We start from the raw sequence: 9,783 nt of genomic DNA, 5'->3' as shown, positions 1-9,783 counted from the left end.
TTCTAACTACGGGACGGGACGCTTTCCTCTGTGGCAAATCACGCCTAGGACATGTGGTACTAATGAGACCACAACCAAACTCTCCAGTGGGCGCGGAGCTGTTAGACACTTTCCTTGCATTCCTCCCTGAATCTTCATTCCAGCCTCACGCGGTGGGCGCCATCCCCCAGATCCCCTATTTTATGGATGAGGATGGGTTAAGGAACCTTCCCAAGGCAAACAGGATCCAGTCCCAGCCTTCCCGGTGCTTCTCAGGGCAAACATGGAACAGAGGCTGGGAGGGGAGAATGGAATGGCTGGCCACACGGCGTGCCAGCATGACCTCTGCTAGGTGACTTCAGGGATGGTGCTTCCAGCCCCTCAGAGTATGGAGGAGATGGGGGGAGGGCATCCAGAGGAGGTGAACACGGAGAGTCAAGTGCACTGGGAAAAGGAGGAATAGAAAGGACAGTGGAGGAGGGGATTAGGCAGGAAAAGAGAAGCCCAGACAGATGCTAGGAAGGGACTTTGTGCAAGTTGTGCTTCCTTCCTTAAGAAGGAGGTAGACCCCGTGTCGGGCTCGGTGCTGACAACTCGGAGCCCGGAGCCTGCTTCCGATTCTGTGTCTCCCTCTCTCTCTGCCCCTCCCCCGTTCATGCTCTGTCTCTCTCTGTCTCAAAAATAAATAAACGTTGAAAAAAAAAATTTAAAAAAAAGAAGGAGGTAGAATCTTCCAGTGAAGTCTATGGGGCTGGAGTTTTTGGGTAGGAAGGTTAACTCTGCGCCTAGTTTATTCAGCAGATATATCATTGTTCATATTTTAAGATTTCTTCTTGGGTCAGCCTCAGAAAGTTGTATTTCTCAAGGAATCCATCCATTCTTTTTTTTTTTTTAAGTTCGTTTGTTTGTTTTTATTTATTGATTTTGAGAGAGGGTGCGTACAACCGGAGAAGGGACAGAGAGAGAGAGGGCGAAAGAGAGTCCCAAACAGGCTCCACACTGCCAGCGCAGAGCCCGACGCGGGACCCGAACTCACGAACCGCGAGATCATGACCTGAGTGGAAATCAAGAGTCGGATGCTGAACTGACCAGGCGCCCCCCCAAATGGGTCCAAACGTGTTGGCATACATTTGTTCATGATCTTCTAATTTCCATTGGATTTGTCCGTAGCATTAAAGGATATATCAGGCCCAGATAGGAAGAAAGTCTAAAGCCAACCACCTTTAATGTCATCTCAAGAAGTTAAAAATGAGGAAAGAAATAGTCAAGATGAGAGCAGAAATTAATAAAATAAAAAATACACAATAAAAAAAAGACATGAGCTGTTTTGCTAAAGGCTATGGAAATCAGTACAAAAATACTCACAAAGATACCAAGAATGAACATGGGGCGTTATGAAGAGTCCTACATTAAGATATCAATGATCGGGGTGCCTGGGTGGCTCAGTTGGTTAAGCGTCCGACTTCAGCTCAGGTCATGATCTCATGGTTCATGAGTTTGAGCCCCGTGTCGGGCTCTGTGCTGACAGCTAGGAGTCTGGAGCCTGCTTCGAATTCTCTGTCTCCCTCTCTCTCTCTGCCCCTACCTCTGCTCATGCTCTCTTTCTCTCTCAAAAATAAATAAATGTTAAAAAAAATTAAAAAAAAAAGATATCAATGATCATGAAAGGATATTATGAACAACCGTGTGCCCAGAAATTTGAAAATTCAGATGACAAACTCCTAGCAAAACACAACTTACCAAAGCAAGCATGCACAAAAATGTAAAATCCGAATAGTCCTATTAAAGAATAATCCAGGGGTGCCTCCACTGGCTCAGTTGGTAGAGTGTATGACTCTTGGTATTGGGGTGGTGAGTTCGAGCCCCACATTGGGTGTAGACTTTACTTAAAAGTAAGTGAATAAAAAATAAAACACAAGGGGGCGCCTGGGTGGCTCAGTCGGTTGAGCGTCCGACTTCGGCTCAGGTCATGATCTCACGGTCTGTGAGTTTGAGCCCCGCGTCAGGCTCTGTGCTGACAGCTCAGAGCCTGGAGCTGCTTCGGATTCTGTGTCTCCCTCTCTCTCTGCCCCTCCCCTGCTCACGCTCTGTCCCTCTCTGTCTCAAAAATAAATAAACATTTTTAAAAAATTTAAAAAAACACAAGTACATTATTTATTTATATATAAAAAAGAAGAGGAATCCATAATTAACATTTTTCACACAAAGAACACACCATCCCCATTTGGCTTTGCCAAGGAATTGCACATAACAGTTAAGAAAGAAATTCGGGTCACCTGGGTTGCAGTCAGTTAAGCGTCTGACTCTTGATCTCAGCTCAGGACTTGATCTCAGGGCTGTTGTTTCAAGCTCTCCATTGGGCTCTGATGGGCATGAAGTATCTAACAAAATCTGTGCATGATGGCTACACAGAAAACTATACAATATAACATCAACCAAAAGGACTGAAATAGACCATCATGAACGGGCAAGGTGCTCAACTTCATCGGCCGTCAGGAAAATAAAAAATGAAGCCACAGTGATCTTTGTCTACCGGCCCACTGGCGTGGCAAAAATTAAAAGACAATGCTAAGTTTGGGGGAGGATATGGACGAAACGGAAATATAAACTGGTAAAATCACTTTGGAAATTGATCAAGCACAATCCACCGGCACTGAGCTCAGGAAATTCCACCCCTAGGAAGACACCAAAAGAAATGCACACGCCTGTGTGTCGCAAGACACGCACAAGAATGTTCACAGTGTCAGTGTAATAACACAAAACTGGAACCAAACCAAATGCACACGGACGAGAGGATGGATAAACCAACCGTGTCATAGCATGCAATGGAAAACCGCACAGACATCAGAATGCAGACAGACCATGGTCCACAGGCAATAGGGCAGGGCCGGGGAGGGGGGCTCTTGCAGACAATGATGAGTGACAGAAGGCAAATGCAAAAGAGGACGCATTCTGTGATTCTATGCCTGTCAAGTTTAAAACCAGGCAAAACTAACCTGTAGGATCAGAAGACAAGATGGTGATTATCTTTGCTTGGTGGAGCATCGGGGAGCTCGGAGGTTGCTGGGAATATTCTGTTTCTCTCTGGGCAGCGGATGTAGGGGTGTTCTCTGTGATAACTTGTTGCATTTTTCTCAATGTTATATTCAGTGAAACGTTCCCTTTGATTTTTTTTTTTTTTTAATGTTTCCCCTTAAAGAAGCTAAGGTCCAGGGGCGCCTGGGTGGCGCAGTCGGTTAAGCGTCCGACTTCAACCAGGTCACGATCTCGCGGTCTGTGAGTTAGAGCCCCGCGTCTAGGCTCTAGGGCTCTAGGCTGATGGCTCGGAGCCTGGAGCCTGTTTCCGATTCTGTGTCTCCCTCTCTCTCTGCCCCTTGCCCGCTCATGCTCTGTCTCTCTCTGTCCCAAAAATAAATAAACGCTGAAAAAAGAATTAAAAAAAAAAAAAAAAAAGAAGCTAAGGTCTGGAACCAAGGCCAGGGGTAGGGGCCCAGGTTGAGGAGGGAGGCATTCACCTACAGAGGTGGTCCCTGATTTGTCCCGATTCAGACCAGCTAAATCAGCATCATTTGGGAACTTGTCAGAAAGGCAAATTTGGGGTCCCACCCCCAGAACCCATTGAATCAGAAACTAGTCGGGAAGGGGGAGGCTTGGTAGTCTGGGTTTCAATAAACCCTTTAGGGGATTCTGATGCTGCGTAGAATTTGAAAATCTCTGAGGAGAGGTGCCAGGGAGGGAGGCTGATTCTTCAGGCAATTATAGTGTTTGATCTGTGTCACCTGCAGGGTGGAGACCTCGCAGACAACCAGTGGCTTTGCCCTGGGGACAAATCTGTAGGGACAGGAGTGGGATCTCCCAGGTTCTTTCCTGAGCAGATGTCAGCAGCATTCAGCTCTCACGCACGTGTAGACAGACCCTGGGATAGTCCCATTGTACAGGTGGGGAACATCAAGGCTGCGGGGGGAGGAGGTCTTTGCTCAAGGTCAGGCAACTGATGATGGTAAGGACCTCCGGGGATTCCCAACTGCTCAGTCACAGCATTTGGCATGTTGACTTCAAGGGATTTGCTAAATGGGGGAACTAGACAGGAGCTCCCAACAGCCGGGAGCTGGCCAGGTGCTCACAACCAAGACTTGGTTCCCTCCGGTTGCCTAGAAGGTCAGTCTTTGTGTTGAAGTGATCATGTCTCCGTAATCGTGTCTGATCGCTAAGAGAAACACGCACATGGTCCAAACCGCCAAAGAGACGATGTTCCCCACGCAGACTAACATGGGTGACATTATGCATACAAACGCTGGCTCCAGTCTCTCCAACCTCCCCGTCTTCTAGACGTGACAGCCAATCACAGAACGACCCCCGTATCCTGACATCAACCAACCCGGAGCAAAGCCTCGTTTTTTTTTTTTTTTTTTAATTTTTAACATTTATTTATTTTTGAGAGAGAGACAGAGACAAGCGGGGGAGGGGCAGAGAGAGACACACACAGGATCCGAAGTAGGCTCCAGGCTCCAAGCCGTCAGCACAGAGCCCGACGCGGGGTTCGAACCCACGAACGGTGAGATCATGACCTGAGCCCATGTCGGATGCTTAACCGACTGAGCCACCCAGGCGCCCCCCCCCCCACCTTTTTACCATTTTTTAAATGTACAAGTCAGTGGTGTTAACTCCATTCACGATTTGTGCAATTATCACCACTATCCATCTCTGGGGATTTTTCTATCATCCCAAACCAAAACTCTGTCCCCATTAAGCACTGACTCCCCATTCCCTACTCTTGCCAGCCCCTGGAATCTGCTTTCTGTCCCCAGGCCTATGGGGATATGCTTATATGGGTACAAGTATGTGATTGAGTCCCTGACTTCAATTCTTTTGTGCATAAAAATCACTTTTCTTGGAACCTTCCCCCAGATCATCTCATACAAGCCCTCGTCCTATATAGGTCCTCTCAAACATCCTCTTACTGAGATACCCCAGGGTTTCCACGGTGTGTGTCCCCGCTCCCTGCAATGGGATGCTAAACCCACATTAGCTCAACTCCTGGTGTCCTGATGGTCCTCAGCTGAGGGACATTGACTGCTATCATCAAGTCTGTTTCCAAAACCAGCCTACACCCCAAAAGCATGAGAAGGTCAGATTCTCTGTCCTCTTGTTACCGGACAGAGGACCCGTTCCAGACTCGGCTTCCGCCGCTTGCTGCTAGGAAGCCAGTACTCAACACACAAGTGTTGGTGGGAAAGGAAAAGGTTGCCTTATTGAGGAAGCCAGTGACCTGGAAAGATGGTGGGATAATATCTCAAAGACCACTTTCCTCCGTCCAGGGGGAGCCGGAGGGTTTAAAGGGGAAGGTGAGGGGCGCTTGGGTGGCTCAGTCGGTTAAGCGTCCAACTTCGGCTCAGGTCATGATCTCACAGCTCGTGAGTTCGAGCCCCGCGTCGGGCTCTGTGCTGACAGCTCGGGGCCCGGAGCCTGCTTCGGATTCTGCGTCTCCCTCTCTCTCTGCCCCTACCCCGCTCGCATTCTGTCTCTGTCTCTCTAAAAAATAAATAAACATTAAAAAAAATTTTAAGGGGAAGGTGAGGAAAATGGTGCAGCAGAAGCCTGTGGTCGACAGCGAATCATTTGTCCATGCAAGGCTTCCCGATTCTTCCAATAATCTGTCAATAATCAAGGCTCTCAGGTGTCTGCGAGGAAAGGCTAGTCGCGCGGCCCCAAACAAGCCCCATCCAGATACCTCCCTGCACCGGGAACCCATCACTGAGGACACCAGGGCTAGCGGTGGCTGTTTTCCAGTGTATCTTCTGGAAAGTCTGGTCCGTGGTGCTTCAAGGTCAGCGGTCTGCAGGATCTCGAGGGGAGTAGGCTAGTTCTGCTACAAACTATGGGGTGTAGGCAGCAAGCAAGAAGCTGGAAGCAAGTTAACCCTAATGACCAGTGTAAGGGGCCCCCAGGTGGCTCAGGTCATGATCTCACGGTTTGTGGGTTCGAGCCCCGCATCGGGTTCTCTGCCGTCAGCGCGGAACCTGCCTTGGCTTCTCTGTTCCCCCTCTCTCTCTGCCCCTCCCCCACTTGTGCTCTCCCTCAAATAAACATTAAAACATTAAACATTAAACATTAAACATTAAACATTAAAAAAAAAAGGAGAGGAAAAAGAAAGACCCACGTGAGCACCGTCCCAATGCCACCGGTACACCCAGGCACGACCCCTCTTCTCGATCTGGGCCAATCTCATCAACAAAATGGTACATTTAATTTCTATTAAAAATGAGAGAGAAGGCGGCCTCTGGGCACATCTTAAAGACCAAGGACATTGCTAGAGGATCCCTCGTTGACTGCAGAGCCTGCAACTTGGTGACCCCTGTGTTCCCACCTGCCCAAGAAGGAGAAACGACATCCAGTGAAGGCGGAATGTTGTCGGAAAGGAAGGAGCACGGGGGCGCACTGACGGTGTGATGGCACCGTGAGATGCTCGGGCCGTTCAGGAGAGCGAGGTCAACCTCGAACAACGCGATCCCTCTGCCACCTATGACTCGGTGCGCGATCGCCTAGTTAACCCTCATCTAGCACTGATGATCGTAAGAGGCCCCTCACTGCCCGGGAACTGAGGCTTGTAAGCGGCGTGCTTCCCGGACTCGAGTCCTGAGCAGACCCCAGGCCAGCGAGGAGCTCAGCCTGAGGTCTAGATGCGGGTCCATGCAGCTGGGGGGGGGCGGGGGGGCTGGGCCCCTGTGACCCCAGCTCCTGAGTCCAGCACCTAAGGCAGCCCCAGCTCATGCATTCACAAAGACACGGGGGCAGCCATCCACCTGCTCCCCCATCGGCCTTCATCCCACAGGAAGACCGGCAAGGACCCCAAGCCATCACCGGGGCCACATGTCTGAGCACCCGCCCCGTCCAGGACTTGGGGGGAGACTTGGAGAAGGGACAAGAGGGCGAGCGTGGTGTTGGGGGCCAGCGGGGAGGCTGCTGGACCGACCAGGCGGGAGAGGAGGGGGCTGGACAGGGAGGCGGGGGAGGGGCCCCCAGAACTGGGGGGAGGGGACGACGCCCAGGGCACTGGCTGGAGGGGCCCTTTCCTGGGCTGGGGACCCCCACAGGGGGCAATGCGGGGTTCCCTGGGCTAGAGCCCCCTGAGGGAGGGACCAAGACTCTCTGGCCACTGAGGCCCCAGCCCCCAGCGCAGGGCCTGGGTATCCAGAAGCTGCTCAGTAAGGAAAGGATTACTCCCTCCTGGGACTCCTCCGGGGGCGGGGCTGAGGGTGGGGAGAGAGGGAGAGTCCCAGGACCCTCAGGGTGTGTCCGGGTGGGCACGGCAGGCAGGTGGGATTTAAGGCCCCGGTGGGGTGGGCAGGGCCCCACACGCAGGCGGCGGACCAGCAGGCAGGATGCAAGAGCCAGGCTCCCCTGAGGGTGCGCCTGGGCCTGTGCCAGGGGCCGGGGCTGAGGCTGGGGAGGCCTCCGGGCCTCCAGGGGAGGCCCCCGGTGTTGGGGAGGGCGTCCCGCACCGGGCTGTGGGGACTTCGTGGGGCCGGGACAGAGGGCCTGGTGCACGGCCGCCCCCTGTGAGCAGCGTCAGGGTGGCTCTGGCCCTGGATGGGAGGGGCTGGGGGGGCCAGGCGAGGTGGGAGCCCGCCTGCCTGGGGCAGCGGCCTGGCTGGGCCTGGGGAGCTCAGCCTGCCTGCCTTCCGCGGCCGTGGGTGCTGGAATCACAAGACAGCCGTCACTGCGCCCATTTCAAAGATGTGCCCGCTGAGGCCCCGACACAGGGCGCAGAGACTTGGGTGGGACCTCGAGAGCCAGGGCCCGACCCCAGGGCGTCGGGTCCAGCTGCCACCTCTCATGTACAGCCGCGCCTCCCACCTGCTCATGGGGGCCTGGCCCGGGCAGGGGGAGGGTCTTTGGGGGGCGGGGGGCCGTCTGTGGGGCTTGTCTGAGCCCGTTTCTCCTCGGGTCAGGCCCCCCATCAGCCCGAACGCTCCCGAGGCCCCGGAAGAAGCGCACCGTGTACCTCAAGGAACAGCTGCAGGAGCTGGAGAAACACTTCTGGGCCAACCGGTACCCGAGCTACCAGGAACGCGCGGCCCTGGCAGCCGGGCTCAACCTGGACGAGCACCAAGTGCAGGTAGGACCCCTGCCCCCTCCGTCCCCACTGGCCACAGGGTCCACTAGGAAGGTGGCACTCCTCCGGCCGGACCACCTGCCGTCTGTCCCGGGCTACAGGGGAGAAGACAAGCCAGAGGGTCCGAGGGCTCCCCTGGGTGTCAGGGCTAGCAAGGGGCCCCCTGTGGGGACTCAGGGCGGGACCCCAGGCTCACCGCCACCCTGTGCTGGCGAACCAGCCAACATGAGCCCTCTCAGACTGAGGGTTGGCTGGGTGTCGGGGCACCAGAGTTCAGGGCCTTTGCGAAGGCGGGGGACCCTCTGGGGCAGGCCCCTTCCTGGCCCCCGGGCTCGCGGGTGTCCAAGCCCCGCCCCCACTGCCCCCTGCATCCTCGTGGGACCTTGAATTGGGCTCCGGGGGCCCTAGGGAGAGCTCTGCGGCTGCCGTGTCTCCTGAGCCTCCCCACACCTGGGACAGAGGCGGGGAGGTGCCCCTGCCTAGCCCGTTTACCCCTCCGCCTTGTCCCCTCGGTCCCTCCAGGTGTGGTTCAAGAACCGCCGAGCCAAGCACTCCAGGCTGCCCAAAGGGCGAGGTCAGGGAGCCAGCGCAGCGGCGCCCGGGGGCTGCGGAGCCGGCGTCCCCCAATGTGTCCCTGCCCCTCCCCCTGTCCTTGTTCCCGCCCGTGTCCCTGAGCACGCCCCCGGTCGGGGTCCCTGTCCCTGCTGGCCCCGCGTTCCCTGGGGGCCCAGGCGCCTGTCACCCCGCTCTGCACAGCCCCCGGAGGATCCCCCCTGCGGCAGAGCCCGGCACCTGCAGCCTGAGCACCGCCCCGCGGGCCCGGCAGGGCTCCCAGGGGTCCGTCCAGGCTGCACCAACCCCAGCCCCGGCCCCGGCTCCCACCCCCGCCCGGCTTCAGGGATGCTGCGGCTCAGACATCTGGCCAGACGCCGGCGGCGTGCTAGCCCCCAATTTCACAGCGGTTGTCTCCCCCCAAGACCCCTTGGAGGGATCCCCTTTCCCCTTGATGGCCCTGTCCCAGGAGGGAGAAGACCCTGCAGAGGACAGAGACTCGGACTCTGCTACTGAATTTATAGGCGAATCTGTCTCCGAAAAGCCCTGCAGTTCCCACGGGGCCAGAGGGGACTAGGGTGTCATCGGCTTGTGCGCCCATCGCGTCCACGTGGGTGCGGACCTGGCCGGCGGGTCGGGCTGCACATCGGATCATCAGTCCTCCTGTCATCCCACCTGTGGAGGCAGCATCTTGTGGTCACTGTGTGGCCACCGAACATCGCGCGGCTCAGGTGTCCCCGCATTTAGGGCGCACGTGGGCGTTTCGGTGGGTTCCCAGGTCTGGCGTGGAACTCCTTGCTCCCAGCGTCTGTTTCGCGGATGCTCGGAGCGCTTCCTCTGCAGGCCTGGGGCAACCTCATTGGGAATTTAATCGAAATCGCATCAAATCCATAGACGGTTTGAGGACGAACCGACATCTTTCCAACAGGGGGCTTTCCAACCTGAGCACAGAACTCAACTCGTTCATTTGGTGGTTTGCAAAGACGCTCCGCGAAATGTTATTTAACCGCAGAGGTCTCTGGGTGCATCTTTCTGGAGGGTGATTTTGTAGCATTTTTTATCTTCACGGATCCTGACTTTTCAGATGATATTTAAACGTTTGTTTTTAAATCCGTTTGCCCTGTATGTAGAATTCA

The 9,783-nt window shown here is 54.9% G+C and overlaps 1 protein-coding gene across 1 annotated transcript; it reads left to right on the top strand.

Annotated features, from left to right (window-relative positions):
- Positions 1-7,361: 7,361 nt before the first annotated feature.
- On the top strand, positions 7,362-9,291 carry LOC111558106 (homeobox protein MIXL1). Its single transcript, XM_045046932.1, has 3 exons — positions 7,362-7,498; positions 7,864-8,098; positions 8,618-9,291. Exons 1-3 carry the CDS (start codon positions 7,362-7,364, stop codon positions 9,161-9,163), a joined length of 918 nt encoding a protein of 305 aa, XP_044902867.1. The 3' UTR covers positions 9,164-9,291.
- Positions 9,292-9,783: the final 492 nt, after the last annotated feature.

This window comes from Felis catus, chromosome E2, assembly GCF_018350175.1.
Source record: "Felis catus isolate Fca126 chromosome E2, F.catus_Fca126_mat1.0, whole genome shotgun sequence".
In the NCBI taxonomy this organism is placed as follows: domain Eukaryota; kingdom Metazoa; phylum Chordata; class Mammalia; order Carnivora; family Felidae; genus Felis; species Felis catus.
This window is presented reverse-complemented; position numbering and strand designations above follow the sequence as displayed.

Excerpts from the sequence above, each read along its gene's own strand:
- LOC111558106 (XM_045046932.1), top strand. The coding sequence starts at position 7,362 with ATGCAAGAGCCAGGCTCCCCTGAGGGTGCGCCTGGGCCTGTGCCAGGG. Across the intron at positions 7,499-7,863 it reads CACCGGGCTGTGGGGACTTC|GGGGAGGGTCTTTGGGGGGC; the intron begins GTGGGGCCGGGA and ends TGGCCCGGGCAG. Across the intron at positions 8,099-8,617 it reads TGGACGAGCACCAAGTGCAG|GTGTGGTTCAAGAACCGCCG; the intron begins GTAGGACCCCTG and ends CGGTCCCTCCAG.